This window comes from Branchiostoma lanceolatum, chromosome 4 (assembly GCF_035083965.1).
Source record: "Branchiostoma lanceolatum isolate klBraLanc5 chromosome 4, klBraLanc5.hap2, whole genome shotgun sequence".
NCBI classification, from domain to species: domain Eukaryota; kingdom Metazoa; phylum Chordata; class Leptocardii; order Amphioxiformes; family Branchiostomatidae; genus Branchiostoma; species Branchiostoma lanceolatum.
Window position 1 is genome coordinate 19,572,911 of NC_089725.1, and position 19,438 is coordinate 19,592,348.

At 40.5% G+C, this 19,438-nt stretch overlaps 4 protein-coding genes across 4 annotated transcripts; 2 read left to right on the forward strand and 2 right to left on the reverse strand.

Moving 5' to 3' along the window:
* Positions 1 to 1,212: 1,212 nt before the first annotated feature.
* Positions 1,213 to 4,284, reverse strand: LOC136433182 (large ribosomal subunit protein mL49-like). The gene is made up of 4 exons (XM_066425102.1): positions 4,151 to 4,284; positions 2,698 to 2,923; positions 2,125 to 2,252; positions 1,213 to 1,528 (listed from the first exon to the last, which is right to left on the reverse strand). The coding sequence occupies exons 1-4, from the start codon at positions 4,211 to 4,213 to the stop codon at positions 1,382 to 1,384; spliced, it is 564 nt and encodes a 187-aa protein (XP_066281199.1). The 5' UTR covers positions 4,214 to 4,284; the 3' UTR covers positions 1,213 to 1,381.
* A 79-nt stretch (positions 4,285 to 4,363) lies between these two features.
* Positions 4,364 to 6,482, forward strand: LOC136433183 (ubiquitin-like FUBI-ribosomal protein eS30 fusion protein). Its single transcript, XM_066425103.1, has 5 exons — positions 4,364 to 4,512; positions 5,023 to 5,104; positions 5,377 to 5,521; positions 5,822 to 5,877; positions 6,197 to 6,482. Exons 1-5 carry the CDS (start codon positions 4,379 to 4,381, stop codon positions 6,320 to 6,322), a joined length of 543 nt encoding a protein of 180 aa, XP_066281200.1. The 5' UTR covers positions 4,364 to 4,378; the 3' UTR covers positions 6,323 to 6,482.
* Positions 6,483 to 7,157: 675 nt separating this feature from the next.
* Positions 7,158 to 13,056, reverse strand: LOC136433181 (ras-related protein Rab-10-like). Its single transcript, XM_066425101.1, has 7 exons — positions 12,332 to 13,056; positions 10,881 to 10,941; positions 10,628 to 10,688; positions 10,425 to 10,502; positions 10,051 to 10,140; positions 9,807 to 9,872; positions 7,158 to 9,684 (listed from the first exon to the last, which is right to left on the reverse strand). The coding sequence occupies exons 1-7, from the start codon at positions 12,495 to 12,497 to the stop codon at positions 9,496 to 9,498; spliced, it is 711 nt and encodes a 236-aa protein (XP_066281198.1). The 5' UTR covers positions 12,498 to 13,056; the 3' UTR covers positions 7,158 to 9,495.
* A 204-nt stretch (positions 13,057 to 13,260) lies between these two features.
* On the forward strand, positions 13,261 to 19,304 carry LOC136433180 (UBX domain-containing protein 1-like). The gene is made up of 12 exons (XM_066425099.1): positions 13,261 to 13,452; positions 14,322 to 14,375; positions 14,805 to 14,896; positions 15,379 to 15,538; positions 15,960 to 15,996; positions 16,177 to 16,271; positions 16,488 to 16,607; positions 16,995 to 17,066; positions 17,172 to 17,223; positions 17,475 to 17,594; positions 17,881 to 18,061; positions 18,389 to 19,304. Exons 1-12 carry the CDS (start codon positions 13,400 to 13,402, stop codon positions 18,430 to 18,432), a joined length of 1,080 nt encoding a protein of 359 aa, XP_066281196.1. The 5' UTR covers positions 13,261 to 13,399; the 3' UTR covers positions 18,433 to 19,304.
* The last annotated feature ends 134 nt before the right edge of the window (positions 19,305 to 19,438 follow it).

A 19,438-nucleotide genomic window follows, 5' to 3' on the forward strand; every position in this document is an offset into this window, starting at 1 on the left:
TTATCTAATTCATTATCTCCTATCTTCATCCCTGATAGGCTTTTGTAGACGCACTTTGCAACTCCCAGGTGGAACCTGAGACCGTATGTCTGATCTATCATGTTGATTGCAGTAACAGGCAGTGATGAGTCAGCATTACAGAGCACCAAAGTGCACAGAGACATGTCCCACAACTCCATTTCCAGCTGGTAATTCCCCATTTAACTAAGCACACAGGATTACTGTAAAAAGCTTTGACTGGGTCAGTGTTTGATGGTGCAGTTATTACTCTTATCATTCCTGTCCAGTGTGTGCTAGGTTTGTCACAGACCTACTTTCTAAACTTTATCGTCTTATAGGACACCATTCACTGCAAACTGAGTTTGTACGCAGGCAAAGTTTCAAAATGAAAAAAAAACTTTTATCATGGCATAAATTTTTCACCTCAACCAAGGCCATGTGATAAGTGGGGTGTTGAGATATATCTTTGCAGCTTGGTGAAAGCATCCTTGTTTATAGGTAGTAAGATTACTAATGATATATGTGCTCCAGGTATAGAGAGAATGCAAACAATGCTTGGTAGGTTAATTGGAAAAATCCATCCACAAAATAGTAAAAAGATCTTAGTATTACATGTATACCAATGTTTCAGCAGCCACAAGTTCAGCACTTAACGATAAGTTAAAGACTTTTTACATGATCTAACCTGAAAGCTGTTCATCTGTTACGTGCAGGAGACTTGGTAAGATATCACATATGTACTAGTAATGTGGGGTATTGTCAAGAAAGGATCCTCAATCTTGCAATGTATGTACATGTTGTAATGTCGAATGATGGATGTGTTCATCGTGTGGCGCAATCGGTAGCGCGTTTCGCCCAGAACCGAGAGGTCCCGCGTTCGAAACCACCAGTATGCCCCGATGTTGTGCCCTTGGGAAAGGCACTTTACACGAATTTCCTCACTCCACCCAGGTGTGAATGGGTACCTGACTTCGGTTGGGGAAGGTCGTATTGAGGTCACCTGCTGGCGCCGAATGGCAGCCGCCAGACCCTTGCGACAGTTACATAAAGTGCAAGTGTGCAAATATGTATCTTCTGAATTATTGTGTATTATGTGATTGTAAACCCTGCAGCAATTCAGCACTGGCTGCCATTGCATGGGTAATTTCGGACCAATAAACCATTTATTATCAGAACAGTCAGTGGGCAGAAAGAATGAGCCAGTCCAAAACCTTCATGTCAAAAGGAACTTTATATGATCTTTCACATGAAATTTCACTACTACATCAAATGGTGAACTGTATCCATTTTTCATATTTCCTCAAAATGTATTGTAACAAACTAAACTTCCTGACATTAATACTGAGTACATTCAGATCCCTCCACAGTTTATAGCAGCCCTTCAAAAGCCCTTCTCTAACAGCCATTTCTTCACCTCCTCCATTACCAGACCTTTAATGACAATTTTTCTGGTGACCTCGTTGACCTGTATGGCAGGATTTCTGCCAATGATGGCAGGTAAAAACTCTTCCAGCTCCTTTTCCAAAGCCTGTAACACAAAACAAAAAAGTAAGGCCTGGCAGTTTCTAACAGTTCTGTAAAGATCTTTCTGACATCTCTGATATCCATACTTGTATTCTACTATATTCTACATGTATTTTGTGTAACTTCAACACAAAAAAGTAATCTACACTCACTGTTCTTACTACAAACTCTACTACTACTGTCATGATTACTGTTAGGGTTAAGTGGTCACAGGATGGTAAAGATGGACACACGTTGCACTACAGAAACAATATCAGGCAGGGAACACATAGCAGGTCCAGCAATATAGACTTGATTATATGGATGGTATTTGCACATGCACTGACTTCCCTCAAAACAGGAAAAATCAGGGAGTCCGACCCTTATTTTGACTCATACATGGAAATGCTTACACTGCTGTGAAAAAAGTTGCTGCGAGCCATTGTCAGACAACAGCATAGACTAGTATAAGAGAATATGTTGTACTTCTCAAAAGACAAATGGACATAAGTCATTACAATGGATACAAAATGACCTCCTCCTTGATGGCTCTCTTATCAGATTGGATGCTATACACAAAAGGGATTTAATGTGCAATATTACAGCACTTAGCAGCCTTACCCATATGTCTCCCTCGATGTGTTGGATAACGGTTTGTTTCCGTGATCCCCCCTTACTGAACCTCTCGTACACTGGGACGTGGGAGAAGCGAGATCTACGGACGGAGTACGGGAGATCTGGGGGAGGATCTGGTGGCAAACAGAAAGCTGTGAATGATTACAGTCTACATACATACTACATCTGTTTTGTTACCTAATCTACTTAACACAGTGAAGTGTGATACGGTAAACGGTACCTAATCAATTTTTGGTACCCAATAATGACATATGAGTGGCAGAGTGAGTCTTTAAATAAATCAATATCAAATTAGAAAAGTGGATTGTAGAGTTCTCAATATTATACAACTTTTAATTTTGATTGAAGACCTAAACTTTGCAAAGGGTGTAGGGCTCATTGGTAAATGGCAGACTGCAGGACACCTTTCTTCTGCTGGGTGGCACTGAAGTTGTAGTGGTGATGGGATCATGCTTTTGGAAAAGATCAGAATGAAAACATTTTTGCATTTAACGTTAACATTTGCTTTCTAATCATAATCATCAATAAAAAGTAGACTGAAAAGATGGCGCTCTTTACCCCTGGGTGGAACCCAGCCACACGGTGTGGGGTAGTGGGGATGTTCAGGGATGGGTGGGACCTGGTATCTGGGCATCAGCTTCTCCACCCATCTGAAGTCTTCTTTAGATTCTATAAACTCTGGCTGTGCAGGCTTCAGCGGGTCTGTTCTACCATCCTCCGCTGACGGACTTGTAGCTTGTGAACAGAGGCAGGCTGAAACTCTGGGTATTGTACATCTTTCAGCCTGGACATGATGGGAAAAACAGGGGAATACATTTAGGCATTAGTACTATTAATGTTACACGTATGTTTTTAGGCATGAGAAATGTCAAGGCAGGTCAAGGCAGGTGCTCAGGACATAACAACCCATAATCTGTTTCAGACATTGTGTATGACTTCTTTACAAGGGAAGTCAGGTTCGAAACAAAAGAACTGCAAGCCCTGATTGTGTTTAACGTTAAGGCCACAGCAAGTCAATTTTATGGATGACATCCTCTGCAGACTCCAAATTTAGTGCGCGCGGACAAAAAAAACAACAAGGCAGGCAAAACAAAACAAGGCCGCATCCACATTTTCAAACTTGAATACCATAAAGCATGTAAGAAGAATTCAAGTCTTTAATCCCTGTATTCAAGAAAACATTAACTTACACTGATGTCAAGTCAACAAACAATAAAATAATTAAATTATGGATTTAGATCCTGGTCTGTATAGCAAGACGGCAGAGACAAGGTTTCTGTACATTGGGCATGGAAGTCTCCTGAGTCATGAGGCAGACTGACGGTGACTTCATGTTGCTGGCTCTGCTCAATTTTCCTCAGCTGAAGTTCTCTAGCTCTCCGCTGACTGTCTGACTGAATTGCCGTGCCTTGTGTGTGAGTTTTCACCATTCTTACATGTGCAAATGCCTTTTTATGGCATCTAGAACGTTTTTGCGATAGAACTGACAGTAGCTTGCAACATATTGTACTATTTTTGGTATGTTGACCATTGCCGAAGGATAAAAAATTCTTGTTTTTTATTTCAAAATCAGGCTCAATGCGCACGCTCTGATGCCATCCATAAAATATATTTGCTGTGGCCCAACTGGTAAAACTCAAAATCATAGAGTAGAGTAGAGTAGAGTAGAATTTTCGGTCAGGTAGGACTGCTCCAGTGAAGTGAAGTGGCCTTGCCATTAATAAATCAGTGACTTTTCATTGCCAAAAACCATAATATTACCATATATGTATGCTATGAAGATGGGAAAATGTGGTTAAAATCTGAATAAACCATGGCTGTGCAAAGGTGACTCTACTGCACTCTACCCTCTATCAGAGCAAGGAGGGGGATCATGGCATGAAACGCGGTGATGTGTTCAGTTTCACGTCCCTGTCAGTGTCCCGCGTGGCTCTTTTTCTAGAGCAGACTGTCGGGTGGACACAAATGATCGAAAACATCTCAATGCAATTGATCAAATTGATGAAAATACCTGAAAACCTGGAGATAATCTGCTGGACAGACGAAGACAAATTTTTCGGAAGGGCGCCGCCATGATGGCTACGATATGGCCTAAACCAATCCTATAGAGGGAGGTATTACTGAAGCATTCTTTCTGTGACAAGCAGTGATATGCTTCTACCAGCTAGCCTCGTTGAAAGTTCATGGAAAGGTCTGATATTCTCCAAATGAGTGGTTGAAACAAATTAATCTGTCAGACATGATGAAAACTGCCAAAAACCAAGGAGGGAAAAAGAAATGTCCATCCTGCCGCAGAGGTCCATGGGAAGGATGCGTGAGCTCTGTGCGCGATCGTCCTCTTTTCGGTCAGCCATTTTGGTTGCACAACGAGACGTAAGTTTACTCGTATAAAATCCAAAAATTTGACTTAGTTGCGCAATTTACACTAGTTCCGATGATTGTAACTGGATATTAAGAACTCTGTGGATCTCTGAGGGTAACCAACTTGCGTTAATCGTGGTTTCTGTTATGTGTAGCGACGTTTTTGTTCAGGCTGTATTCTTCCACATGTAGGGAGGATGCGTATGTCGTTTTAGGGTTGTATATGCACGCGTGATGGTATGGGCCTCACGGATTATAACATTTGACCACTGAAAGTAGAGATCTTTAAACGACTTGTGGCTGCCTGAGTGTAACACATAGGCTATCCAAAGCGGACTTCGTGTAGTTAAAGCTATGAACTGGCCCATACCTTTTTATGGCGAGGAGTTCCACTAGTACTCCAGCTATAGATATATTCAAGGAAGAACGAATCCTTGCAACATAGATAATTTCTTGGGTGATATCTCCGAAAAATATCTTACGTTAGAGATAAATGGTTTGTGATTTTCGACGTTTCCACAGAGTAAAAATGCAGCTCTTCGTCCGTGCCCAAGAACTCCACGCCCTCGAGGTGTCTGGAAATGAAACTGTACAGGAAATCAAGGTAAGAAAGACCATATTGAAATCATTCAAATTATTATATCGGGGTGACATACTCTAGAGACCCCAGATCAGATTGGGTAAAACAGTAACTTTGCGTTATCATGGGCACCCCAAGTACCTTTTCACCTACACAGGTGTTAGATAAGTACATCATTGATGATTGAATGTTATATATAATATATAATGATATGATTTTTCATGTAATATCTGTACCTGTAAAACTCAACTTTGACACTGTTGAGATGCTTACCTCTTTGGCATTTCTGTCTCCAGACCAAGGTGAATGAGCTAGAAGGCCTGCCTTTAGATGACCTGGTGCTGACCCACAGTGGAGCTCCCCTGGAGGACTCCCAGGTCCTGACCAGCTGTGGCATCAGGGACCTGTCCAGCCTGCTGCTGGAAGTACGACTTAGGGGAGGTGATGTATTGTTACCTGTATTAGCTACCAGTATTCTTCGACATAAGATGCTAGCTTAGCAGGCACACAAAAGCTGCTGGTTAGATTATATTGTAGTTGGACTTAGTGGCACAGCAAATGTATATGTTTCCTTGTCCCCTATTGGGAGAAGGGATATGCATTGTTTTTGCATAGTTTCTTCATCAAAGTCTTCTCTCAAACAACAAAGTGTCAGCCTTTACTTTTATCTGCCTATACTGCCTTACCTAAAATTGGTTGTTGCCAGCTCTTTTAACAACATTTTTGTTCTCCCATCCACAGGTAAGGTTCACGGCTCCCTGGCTCGTGCAGGCAAGGTCAAGGGTCAGACACCCAAGGTAAGGTCACTTCAGATGGAGCTGTCATCCTCACAAAACAAATTAAGGCTTTGCTTCAACCTTAGTGGAAACATTTTTCTTTTGATACGATATATTCATCAGGCCATGTTGTGTCATAGTTTTCATATTTTACCTAAAACCCATGTTATGAACAAAATAACAGAAAATTATGACATGAAATGATCATGTAAGCCCTTTTGCTATGAAGCATAGATATAGTTTTAGATGGTGTGATAGTGGTAAGAGCCCTTCATGATATTTGTATTTTTAAGATTGTTGTACATTTTATAACACACTGTAATTAATGTACTTCTTTCAGGTCGACAAAGCAGAGAAGAAGAAGAAGAAGACTGGTCGTGCCAAGAGGCGCATCCAGTACAACCGGCGCTTCGTCAATGTGATGCCCACATTCGGCAGGAAGAAGGGACCCAACTCCAACTCCTAAACTTTTACTGGATTGTAAAGTACTTGTGGATTGTACTTGGAAATCTTTTTGTCAGTTCTTTGCATTGTCACCTTTAAACATGATTTGACAGTCAAGACTAACTGGCAGATAGCTGACATGTATATTGTCCACAGTGATTAATAAACTGCTTTCAATGTGACTTGATTTGTGTTTTTACTGTAAATGTTGTGTTTCCTTTAAACTTACAACTGAGGGGTATGTTTGCGCAATTTTTTAACCTCCTTGATTTGCATGTGTAGATTACTCACAGGTATTCCTTTTACAATTAATACTGGATACTAAAGACAGCTAAATTCACCATACTACTAGTCTACTATATAAACTGGTCAAGGATAGAAGTGCCACATAACTTATACGACTTTTTGTGACAATATGTGGTACAAAAATGTGATGGTGAAGGGCTTGGTTTCGCTTTGTTTTATTTAGCAAGGGTGGTCCAACCTCAGTGTAAGACACTGCTTAACATTATAAGTAATATCAATACATACATGTAATAAATAATATGAATACATACATGTAATAAATAATATCTACATACACAAAACCTGAAAGGCCATAATCCATGCTCATAATCCATGGTCTGGTCATAAGGTGATGTCAGAGGAAACTCATTCCAACCACAGATGCCTCTGTGGCTTAACTTACGCCTTCCACATTCTAGGTGAGCTTGTGGCAGTTGACTTGACTGGCTTAAACTGTGACAAGTAGTCAAAAAGCCCAAGTCCTAGTCAGTTAAAATATTTTTGTGGCCCTAGTTGTTGGTTCATATAGCTGATACTTCCACTGCAGATCAACAAATACAGACATGACTAGCTTTGTGAAGACTAGAAAATTTATTCAAATACAGTACATTTCACCAGTTGGTTAGCTAGAATATGGCAGCATATGATGCAGCATCATAATATATTTCCCTACAATAACACCTCTATATGAATAAATACATGACAAAATATAGTCCATCTGCCCCTAAGTAATATCTTCCACATCTAGATAGTATTTTTGTGGAAGAAATATTTTACGTATCCCTGTACAAATTATATACTGTACTATTAACATGCATAGATAACTACCTGATTGTCCTCATTTCATATAATCATCCTACACTTAGCACAACATACATTAACATAGACCCCATTCACACTCATTTTTTTCAATCGCGATTGAAGTATAATCGCGATTGAATCGATCCGATCGCGATTGATTTTTTCAGTGTGAACGCTCCCAATCGTGATTGGAATGATCCAAAACGATCCAATCGCGATTGGATTGTAACTACCTCCGGAGGTAGTTTGATTGGATTAATCGCGATCGGATCCAATCCAATCCAATCCTATCAAATTTTGAGTGTGACACAACTACGATTCATTCCATCGCGATCGGCGGAGATTTCGGCTGGTTCCGGGGGTGGGAGGTCATACATGCGGGTACGTGGGGTCATAGTTCGCATCGCGCGGGAAAACAAACCCAATCCGCACGTCAGATCGCTCTTTTACAACAACAACAACTTTTCATCGTCAACAATGCCCAAGAAGAAGAATAAAACTCCATCAGCAACTTCAGCTGGTGGCAGATGGCGCGATGGGGAGACCAGGGTCCTCATCGCAATCTGGGGGAGAGAGGAGGTGCAGGCCAAACTGGGGAAATGTCACCGAAAGAGGGACATTTACCGCACCAAGTTACAATGTCTAGCGGAAAAATAGACCCAAAACAAGGACAACAACAACATTTACCAGATGATCGCCGATAGCATGCTTCAATTGTGCTTCAATCGCGATCGGATCACGGCGTACTTTAATCGACTTGGCGAAAAGCAGTGTGAACGCAAAAGTTTCTTTGCGTTCAATCGCGATCGGATCGAACAATCGCGATTATACTTCAATCGTGATTGAAAAAAAATGAGTGTGAACGGGGTCATAGTTACACTGGTCCTACATTTGAAGAGGCACAGGTTGGAAGTCTTACACGTGAGTGAACATTAATAATATTTCACAGGTTTGAAAATGGCATGTATCCCTGTATTATGACATTATTTTCTGTCTTTAACACATGATTTTAACCTTGACGACATATAGATTCTGAATTTCTATGATCCTTTCAAATTTGAAGCTACCAGTGTTACTTTGTTAATGAACTTCAACTTGTTGCTGCATATTGCAGAATTTGCTGGTTGAATAATTGAAAGTTTATGTTTCTTTACTACAAGCTACATACAATAGTTTGGGATGTTCTATTGTACGTGTCAATGCACCCAGGGGTATAATTGGTAAAACAAGTTTGTGTGGCCATAGCAATACTAAATACATGAGTGAAACTAGTGAACAGTATGGAGGACACATATCTTGTTCTTTGCCTCTTCAACATAACTATGGTTGCAGCATATTTACTATCATGACAAAAGTGTTTGTATATCATATAGCCTTTGCCAGGATTGTTACATGGAAAAATAGCTGGATCTTCTTTTACAAGTGGAATGGTTCAGTATTACACAGGAATGGCACAATGGCTCTGATGCCTGGTTTGCATATATATCCTTCAATTAGCACCATTACCTTGGATACGGAAGAAATTATCCCTACAAAGATGTGGCTTTACATGTAAGGCACTGTCAGGTTAGGATCAAATCAAGGCAAGTTTGAAGACCATATGCTCTTGGGAACTTCAATCTGCTGGACAATGTGCAACAGTATATATATGTCAAAAAGGAAAGCTGAGGAGAATCACAGCAGCACATCTCCAAAAGTACAACCCAATTTGCAACTGTCCCAAATAAATTATCATCTTCAATTCCTCTACCAGATATATCACAACAAGTGGCAGCATGTACATGTACATAGTTAAAGCTTTGTTCACTCATACAATGACAGCTAAGAATATACCATGTAGTTACAGGCACAATTTGGATGCAGTCCAGTATATGGACATATTTGGCTGTGCACAAACAGTGGTCAACTGAGACACGTCAAAAAAACACAGACACTGGAGCTCCACAGCTCCGAGAGTCCCAAATTTTGGGCCTTTCTAATGCAACTGTTTAATTCCAGCACAGTAACAGGTGCTTTCTGTGTTGTGGAATGATGCTGCAGGTACCAGGGAATGGCATAGAAATGTCTTCATGGCCTCATGTTTCCCCAAACCCCTGCCTGTAGTGTACATTATGCCACTGAACATGCAGAGCAGGCTCCCGTCTTGTTCTCCTCTGTGTCTGTTAGCGGGGTGACATCGCCTGCTGCCAGGTCCATGTCCAGGTCATGGATGCACTTGCCGTCCTTGACACAGCTGTGGTCGGGTGCTGGGATGATGCCCTGCCTCCGGATGATGTTGTTGGTCAGGGCCAGGAAGGCCTAGAACAAGGAAAAGAGGACTACTGAACAACAGGAACTCTGTCCTTCACCCGTTGGTGATGAAGATAAAATATTGCCTGGTGCTTGGAAAATTACATACCACAACAAGAAAAAGTACTTACCTCCTTTATGTTGACATTTCTGTAAGCACTGGTTTCAAAGAATGACATTCTGTACAGGTCTGCAAGCTGCAGGGATAAGAAGAAAATCCTTTTAAGAGACCAAATCTGGCTCTGATCAATGTGATGGATTTCTTTAGTTACAGTTGTTGCTATTGAAAATTTAATGCAAGTCAAGGTTTTTCTCAGAGGATACGTCTAAGAAACTAGGAATCAGCATGGTATGGACTTATAGCACAGCACCCACCTTCTGTCCCTGTTGTTTAGAGATGACTCTCCAGTCCCGGTCGTCACACTTGTTTGCTATCAACATTCTCTCCACATCCTCTGGTGCATACTGGAAATGGCACAACAGGTTTGGATACAACTTGTTACTTTTGTGTTCCCATTTATTTCTATAGTATGTACAAAATGTACATTTGTACTTTAACATTAACTTCCATTGAGGGACTATTGTCACAATGGTTTAGAAACATTTGGGAAATAGCACTTGAAGAATGCAAATTTACATAAAGGTGGCAAAAATGGCAAGATTGTCTGTAATCTATTGCAGGAAATTCATCAGATTCTGTGGTGTATCTTATGACATGTGTTAAGATAGCTGAAGCTCGATTTTCTCACCTCATCCACATCATTGGCCCACTTGGAGATGTTGGTGAAAGATTTTTCACTGGTCACATCATACACCAGTAAAACCCCCTGCAACACACAGGAAAGAAGTTATTGCTTTACCGATTGTCATGTTATGATGACAATGTCAAATGTTAAAAAGATTGTAAAGTGAGAAATTTTCCAGTTAGTTACTTCCAATTCCTGTAAATTACCTGTGCTCTCCTGTAATATTGCTTGGTGATAGTTTCATATCTTTCTTGTCCAGCAGTATCCCTGTGTTGAAGAATAGATAAATCAATCCATGTAGTGTGTACAAATAGCAATACATAAGAATATGTTAACACTAACCCTAACAGCAAAAAAAAAGTTGATTTATATAATCTTTCCTCAGACACAGCTTGCACATTTTTCGATTATTTTTATACAATTCGTCAGGTTGCCAGGGTAATGTAACATTCTCCTTACCATATTTGTACTCTGATTCTCTTGCCATTTACTTCAACTGTCTTCAACTTGAAGTCAATCCCTGAGGAGAGAAGGAACATGCAACAGTTGCAGTTATAGCTAAGTTCTACCTATAAGAACTGCAGAAATCTGTGATGACAGGCTAAAACCAATGAGGTTCTCTTTAAAGACACATAAGTTTAAGAAATATTGGAGCCATGCCAGTGACATGTTTGCATTGTATTTTTAAGGTATTTGAAACATCATGACTTCATACATGGGTTCAGTGTTTCAGGTTCAAGGGCAAAGTTCATGTTGTGTCTTGCATACCTAACCCATGTGTCATCCTTACACTCCTACATTCCTTAGCTGGCAGTACCCAATGGCAAGGTTTCTCTTGTTAGACCCCCCAAAAAATAGTTTCAAGTAAAAACATGTATCTACCCACTGACCCATAGTGTGACCACAAGTGACCATGTAGGGATCAGTTACAACATGCTAATAGAGTTCCTTACTGACCACAACAAACAAACTGCAGAAAGGCTATAGGTGGGTAGTGTCCCACCCCTGCATGGTATTTTTCCTACTCTCATGGGCAAAGTGAAACAAATTTAAAAGTACCTTGCAGTACCAAGTGTAAGACAGAGTTTTTTTTTGCTTTTTGAACTTCTCCCTGCTACTAGTATACCAGCAGGAAGAAGGTTGAAACTTCTTCTTAACTTAAGAAAGAAACTACCTGATCAAAACAATATGTGGTGATTTTCCTGTCTACTGATCAATGAGGTGAAGGCTGACAATTGTTGCTATCATTATCAATTACTCTAATCTAGCTGAATAAACATGATACTGACTTTGTCAAGTGTGATTGGATTTTGAAATGGGAAAACATACTGCTAAGGCAACAGCAACATTACCTGTGAGAAATGGGAGCTTGTGCCTGGTCTACCATATGGAAACACCTGCTGACCTAAATATCACCTAGGTGTATCCACTGGACAGGTGTATCATTTACACTAATGGCTACCTACAGCAGGGATGTTTTTGCCTTTATAAGTCAGCATTTTTCAGTTGAAAAAGTACTTTTAGTCATCGCTTTCAGTTTGTTATGATGTGCTTAGAAAATTATGTGAAAGGCACTAAAACAATTACAGTCAAATATCCATAACCATATGGAGTCTGTCAGACAGAAATAAAGATACATCATATACCATAATACTAGTAGTCAATAATTTGGAGGAAAGAATGCTGTTTTAAAGGACAGTGTGCAACTTAACCTGTGATATTGCCACTAAATACACATTGGCTTTCAACTTGGTGCCCTTCAATACTAGTAATAACTTTCCAAATCAAAAGCCACCCTACGTGTCCTATGTTTGTTACAACTAAACTTAGTGTCTGAATGGCTTTCAACAATAACAATGTGCCTTGAATGATGGCAAACAAATCCAAACAACATGAAGAGCCTTCCGTACCTATAGTTGAGATGTGCGACATGGTGAAGTCGTCCTCCACGAAGCGGTAGAGGATGCATGTCTTCCCCACGCCGGAGTCTCCGATCAGCAGAACCCGCAGTAACATGTCGTACTGCTTCGCCTCGGACGACCTCCTCCTCCCGACCATCCTGTGGTTCGAATTCATGGCTCCCGAGTTCTCAACTTTGCTACTGGGGAATTATTTCAGTCTCTTCTTTTTAGACAGAGAGATGTTTCCCGTGGCTGGTAAACTAATTTGCTACAAATGGCCGGTATGGTCTTCTTCACAAATGAATCACATGTAACATTCAACAAGTATTTCACTCTTACTCAGGCCCACGAAAACTTCGTCAGTTTCGCAGTCCGACAAGTTCAGGCAAACCGACGTGTATTGGTTGTAAGACTTTGTGACCATGCCGTGACTAGCACAAGTTCAGATCCTGGGCTGCACCTGTCTCTCTCCCGATGTCTACAAAAGTTCCCTAGCTGGCCAGACTAGGTAAGGAAAGCCACGTTGCACCAGTTCGCCACTTGACCTTCGCAACAAAATGGCTCTGTTCCCTCCTGTCACATGTTCCAAACTTCTTGGAAGGAGGCGGAAGTCGTGACGTTGCTAATCCAGACAAGCAGCAGGGAGTGAAGTGTTTTTCTTGCCGTGACCGAAGGTATGTCAACAGCTCGACTGTCACAGACAACGTCCTGAAGTTTTGAAACAATGACGTAAGGCAACATGGCATCCAAACAGGCAAAACTGACTTCCTTATTAATCTGTTGTGTTTGACTAAGGTGTATACCGTTTGTGACATAAGAAGCAAATTTAACTTAATCAGTAATTTAATGACAGTACAGTGTTATTAAGGGTGAAAACATTAGCTGTAGCAACACACATACATACATTTTGCTGCTTTCAAGTAGAAACACCACCTTGCCAAAACTACTTCCGGTGCACAGGTCAGACTGGAATCGGGAAGTTTCAGTTCATTGTCCACTGTGCAGCTGTGCACTCAAACTTTAACTGCTCTTTATCTAATTACCTTGCAGGCTTAAGTTCTACTCACCGTCTTTAACATGTCGGCTTCCTTAGGGACGCTGCTTGAAATGGGATTCCCACAGAACAGAGCGTGAGTGATCATACTTCAGTCATTCTTTTCGTACAAGGTTTCGTTAGCAGAATCATTGTGTGGGAGGGGGGCAGCATGGAATATTCTCGTAAAAATGACTTGCTGGTTTACTGTTATGATTACGTATAACGGTTTTTAAGATGCTAAACAAATTTAAGTGCAAAGAGAGTGATTAGATGAATGATCTAGTGAATTACTGGGTATTTGTGAAACGCAGAGGATTATGAAATTATGAAGAAATCCTGTCAGTGAGCTAACGCTTTATGAATGGGCACCTCGGATTATGCAACTCATGTATGTTGGGTTTGCCCGGAGCAAGAAAAATTAAGGAGGAACAGTGTAAGATCAGCAAGAAAAAAAGTTTTCCATAAAGTGAAAGGAAAGGAAAGGGATCTCGAACCAGTTTAGCTCAATTATGTACTCAATGAACAGATGAGCTACTCTTCCACTGGTCGTGACAGAGAAGACAGACGCTATGTACAGTATTTACAGGTTCATTGTACCGGGGAAATTCCCCTAGCTCTTTTCGACAAGCATAATGAACAGTGGACCACGGCTTAACGTCCCGTCCTAAGGACTGCGATCTTTAACGGTAGCGTGCATGTCGGGTGAGCGACACAACCGGGATCGAACCCGGGGCTTCTAGGTCCAGAGGCAAGATCGCTAACCACTGGACTACGCACGCTACGCAGTGCTAACTGTTTGCTGAGACGCATGTATATAAACTTCATGTTTTTTAACTTCCTTGGTTTATCTCTAATATCTGTGATGCTTCTTTTTATCACAAGCAGACCTGTTTATTTTAACGTTAATATGAACGGCCAATGAGATTATGATACTTTGAATAAAATTACATTCTTCCATTTCAGAGAGAAGGCCATTGCTGTAACGAATGACCAAGGTCCAGAGGCAGCTATGGAATGGTAAGCAATGTATTCTTTTCTTTCAACAAAAGACAACATGGAGTCAGATGCTGAGATGGTCAGAATGACCAAGTTAGCTGGGGGGATAAAGTTGGGCATAGGATTTATTTGCACTGTGGTTGTATTAAACCTCCCAATCTGTGTTCGCAAGGTCATCCTATGTAGCATGTAGCCAGAACAGAGGCTGGCTGAAGAATACAGTGAAATTTATAACGACCACTGGTGACCACTCAAGGGACTTGGTAAAAGCTGTCACGGTGGTCATTATGATGAAGAGAGATTTAAATGTAGAGAGATGTAAAAATAATTTTTTTTAAACTAGCAATAAATGCCAGGTGGTCCTTATGTAGAGGTGGTCACTAGTACAGGTTTGACTGTAAGTGGTTCAGTGTAGTTTGATTGATTGGGTTGTATGACAACTTTTTCCAGGCTTCTTGCCCACATGGATGACCCTGACATTGATGAGCCGTACCAACCGCCTCAGGGTCATGTGCTTGGGAAAACAGAGGAGTCAGCAGCAGGTCTGGACTTGTCTTTACTGACTTCTACAAAATTTACTTCACCCTCTGGACCATTGTGGAAACAGTTAGTGGCCAACAGAAAGCTGGCATTAAAATTGTCAGGCCATATTACTAAGGCGGTTCGATAAAAACTCTTGGCCTTGCAAACCTGATTTGATCATTTGGAGGCTCCAAATCTGAAAGGATGGTGTCTTATACATGTATTTTGAACTAGGATTATTTTTCATATAGATCAATCTCTTGACATTGTCTTGAAAAGTTTGCCATGTCCTTGCTTTATGAAGAGTTCACAGCAACTTTGTGGCTAATTTCTATCGGGTTACATATATTGCTGCTCACGCCATCCTCTTTGTTGAAAGTTTTTTCTGGGGAGATGCGACCAAAGAAAAAACAATTTAGAATATATTCGAGGCAGTTAAGGTATGTGTGAATAGCTGTATGTTTGTTGCATTTGATCATGAAAATGTTGTGTTTTACCCCAGCTCCCACAGGCCAGGAGACAGGGGCACAGGAGGGTGCAGAGACCCCGATGGAGACAGGAGGCGCTGCTGAGACAGCCACAGAAGAAAGTGAGGCCGCTGCAGAAGGGGAGGGAGACGGAGCTGAGGGGCAGCAGGAGGCCAAGTGTCTGGTCTGCGATGAGTGAGTGCAATGTGTTGTCAGGTTATGTGGTCTGAGAACAATGTGTTGTTAAATGGTCTAAGAGCTGTACAGGTGTAAAGTACTTGTAGATAGAATAAAGGACATTTTTGTAGTATACTGTAAACAATTGATGAAATGAAAACTACTAACACTGAATTTTAGAATCCCTTACAAGTATCTATAGTAAATTTCTCCATAACTGTACACTCTAAAGGGGGAAATGCTCTAAGTGTTTTGATCTTGGGTTAGGGAGAAAATGGAGTGTCAATGGTGGTTAAAACAAGGAGGTAGGTGGCAGAAGACAGAAGAAAAAATGTCATGTCATATTTCCTGGCATATAAGGATATCAAGTCTCCTTACTGGTGCTGGCAGAATTTTGGACTAGATTAACAAGTATCTATCTTTGTTTTCTGTTTTTCAGGTGTGGGAAGAAACTCAGGACTGAAAATGATGTACAAGTGAGTACATGTACATGTTCTACATAGTGTAGGAGAAAATGGGTTTAAAGATGGGTTAAGTTATTGAGAAAATAAGCAAGGGATGAAATCAGAAGTTGAATGATAAAAGTTGACTTGTCATGTTTATGAAGGTCATTGAATATATAAGCATATCAATATCTTTGTTTATTTGTAACAAAGATGCACGCTGTACGAAGTGGTCATCAGAGTTTCTCAGAGTCCACTGAAGAAATCAAACCGCTGACGGAGGAGGAGAAACAAGAGCAACTTCGCAAGTTAGTCTCTTCGTTCTTCTTATTTTGTACCTACATCTAGTCTTTGTAGAATTATGAGTAGACTTTGCTGTGCTGAGTCCTGCCCGCACAATGATAAAATGCTTAAGATAACAGATTCTAAAATCAATGGCTATAGTAACAAAGTTCATGAAAGGACACTTAATGAATGGCATACTTGTTTTGAGAAGTTTGAGGAACGTTGATGACTCCCCTCAGGGTGCAGGAGCGTCTGAAGCAGCGACGGCAGGAGAAGGCGGAAGAGGAGAAAAAGGAGGCCATTGAGAAGGAGAAGATGAGGAGGCGACAGGGCAAGGAGCTGGTCAGCATGAAGACTCAGTAAGTTTGTTTGTTTGGATTTTTCATATAGAATGAACTGGATGTCAAAATAGGTGTACATGACTATACCTAACAAAAAGATCTACTACAACTTCAAAGATTAACTACAACTTCAAAGAATACTACTGCATAACAATATACATTGTTAAACTGCAGTAGCCAATTGCAAAAAGAGGTAAAAGTATTTACATCTCTATAGTCAATATCAAGTCACAGAAAAGTGCTGTGAAGTTGTCAATCCTCTTTGAAGTTTCCAAGTAGTCAATGACTGACTCTTCAAATAAGTGTCAATTTTCAGAATGACATTGTTAAATGTCATGACTTAAAAGGTTGAAGTTCTATCTTGATTGAATCTTAAGCTCATCTTTCAATACCTTTGTCCTTCAGACACAACTATGAGCAATCCAAAAAGCTGGTTGCAGAGAGGAAGAGAGAAAAGATGGAAGAGCGAATGGCCAAGTAGGTTTTACCTGATTAATATTTGGTTCAGTCTTTTATGTTTAGTGTTCCTATATCGATGTACGAATGGAATATATAAAACACTGTTCTTATTGTTTGTTACAGACAAAGAGTTAAGGACCAAATAGAGAGAGATAGACTTGAGAGGGCTGCCAAGGTAAACACACTTCCTTTCCTGACCTTCATGACTAGTTCTGCTTCAACTTCAAGGTCACTTTTTAAAATTTCTTTGCCTACACATCCACTTAATTGACAGCCAAAAATCCAGCTGTGTGCAGCTTGTGTCTGTTTCAACAATTTCTTCCCTGAATAAACCTGTATCTCAGGCTACAGATGAAAATGAAATATTCAAAATCTTGTAGGGAACAACATGACCTTCATGCTTTGATGTTGTCTTCCCCTCCCCAGTTTGGCAAGGCAGGCACATCTGTTGCTCCCGTGCCTGGAACAGCCCAGCCCCCCCCAGCCCAGCCTAAGGTTGAGGCTGCACCCGAGCCCAAGAAGGACTACGAACAAACACGCATTCAGGTTTGGGCCACATACATACATTGTCAACCTACCTACAATTCATTTTTTTTACAGTGTTTGAAAGCCAGTCAGTATAGGCCTCTTGACTTGCTATTGGTTTGTGAAAAGTTCCATCAGCTTTGTAAATCACTCAATAACAAAGTTCTTCTTATGCAAACCAAGCCGACATTTCAGTGACAGTCTTGTCTTGTGGAAGGTGACAGACAGTAGCTGAAACGTTGACAAGTATTCTTTGGTTTTGTACAAAGAAATTTGTTATCCATTGCTGGTTTATGTGTTTTAACAGGTAAGGCTGTTTAACGGCACTGCGCTGACGCAGAGTTTCAAGGTTCAGGAGGAGCTGGCTGCCGTGCGACTCTTTGTGGAGATGAACAGAACAGATGGAGACCAGCCGTTCCAGCTGATGACCACCTTCCCCAGAAAAATCTTCACTGAGGAGGACATGCATAACCCACTGAATTCTCTAGGTATGATTCTCATTGTATGGATGTCACACGAACTCTCACCCAGGGTTTTAAGGGAGCCCTTCTCCACAATCTCTGAGCCAGAATCCCACTAACCCAGGGATTAAGTTTGAAAAAAATGAGCGACCACAGAAACCATCAAAATTCTTGGTCTCAATCACAGTCTGACTCTGAGTATCTATGTCTGTAGGCACACTGCACTGGTTGTCACCTGTGCGATGTTTGTGTTTAAACCACACAAACACTATTGCCAAAGTTGCTGCTGTTTTATTGATAACCCATTTTGTAATGACTGTTGATAATTCATGAACAATCTTTACTCCCTTCCAGGACTAGTACCATCTGCAGTTCTAGTGCTGACCAAGCTGCAGTGATGTGATGTTTGTCTGTGACAAATACCCAGTCCTACCTATAGCTGCTAAGGAACCAAGGAACTCAACAGCATGCTGATATGGAATGAACACTACATCAACTGGAAAACAGCCACTGAGAAAAGGAATGTTCCAAAGTGTTGGATGCATTCTTCAACATTAGTAGTTCTTGAGTATAGAGTCATCTTCAAACAGCAGGCAATGTTTCTGTTTCAAACCTTGCTGTAGGGTTCAATATAATTTGTGTCCAGATTTAGTTTTGCAACAGGCTGTTCAAAAGTTGCAATGGTCCCATCATCTTATCAATCCAAAAGCCTTAATGAATTACGTATATAGCTACACATACTACTAAAACTACAGTTATGTACAAATAGAGATGAAAGCTATTTGGAAATGTATGGGTTAAACTGATCAATATTTTTATTAAAGTTCCTGCTGACATTTAAATACATAGAATTTATAGTAGCATTAGCATTAGATTTTTTGTTTTGTTTTATTACAATGTGATCTATTACGTTTGAGTTGGTGCCAACCCATGACTAGTCCAGGTAATCAGTAACATTACCAGTAAGTAAGGCACCCTGGAAACTTTGGTTGGTTTCCTGGAGAACCATGTTAACCCAAGCAAACTGGAGAAGTCAATTGTGGATAAATGTTTAGCTTTGATAAAGTGTCTGCAATGGTTTACTGAGTTTTAGTTTTAAAGAATACATGGAATCTGTACATGATAAGGAAGAGTTCTCCAACCACCATCAACATTCAGTTGTACATGTCTAGTAATAATGTACATGCATTTCTCTAAATGTTAAGAGATTGTTCCAGTAGAAAATTGTTTCTTCATCTAAGAAGATATTAAAAGTACCTGTAGAAAGGGGTTTGCTTTTCAGTTGTCCTTTTTCACAAATTATTTAAACCATGTCTAATTAACACTTATTATATATTTTACATTGATAGCTACTTGCTTTAGTGTGTACTGGGTAGTCTGACAGCCTAACAATTCATTTGTACT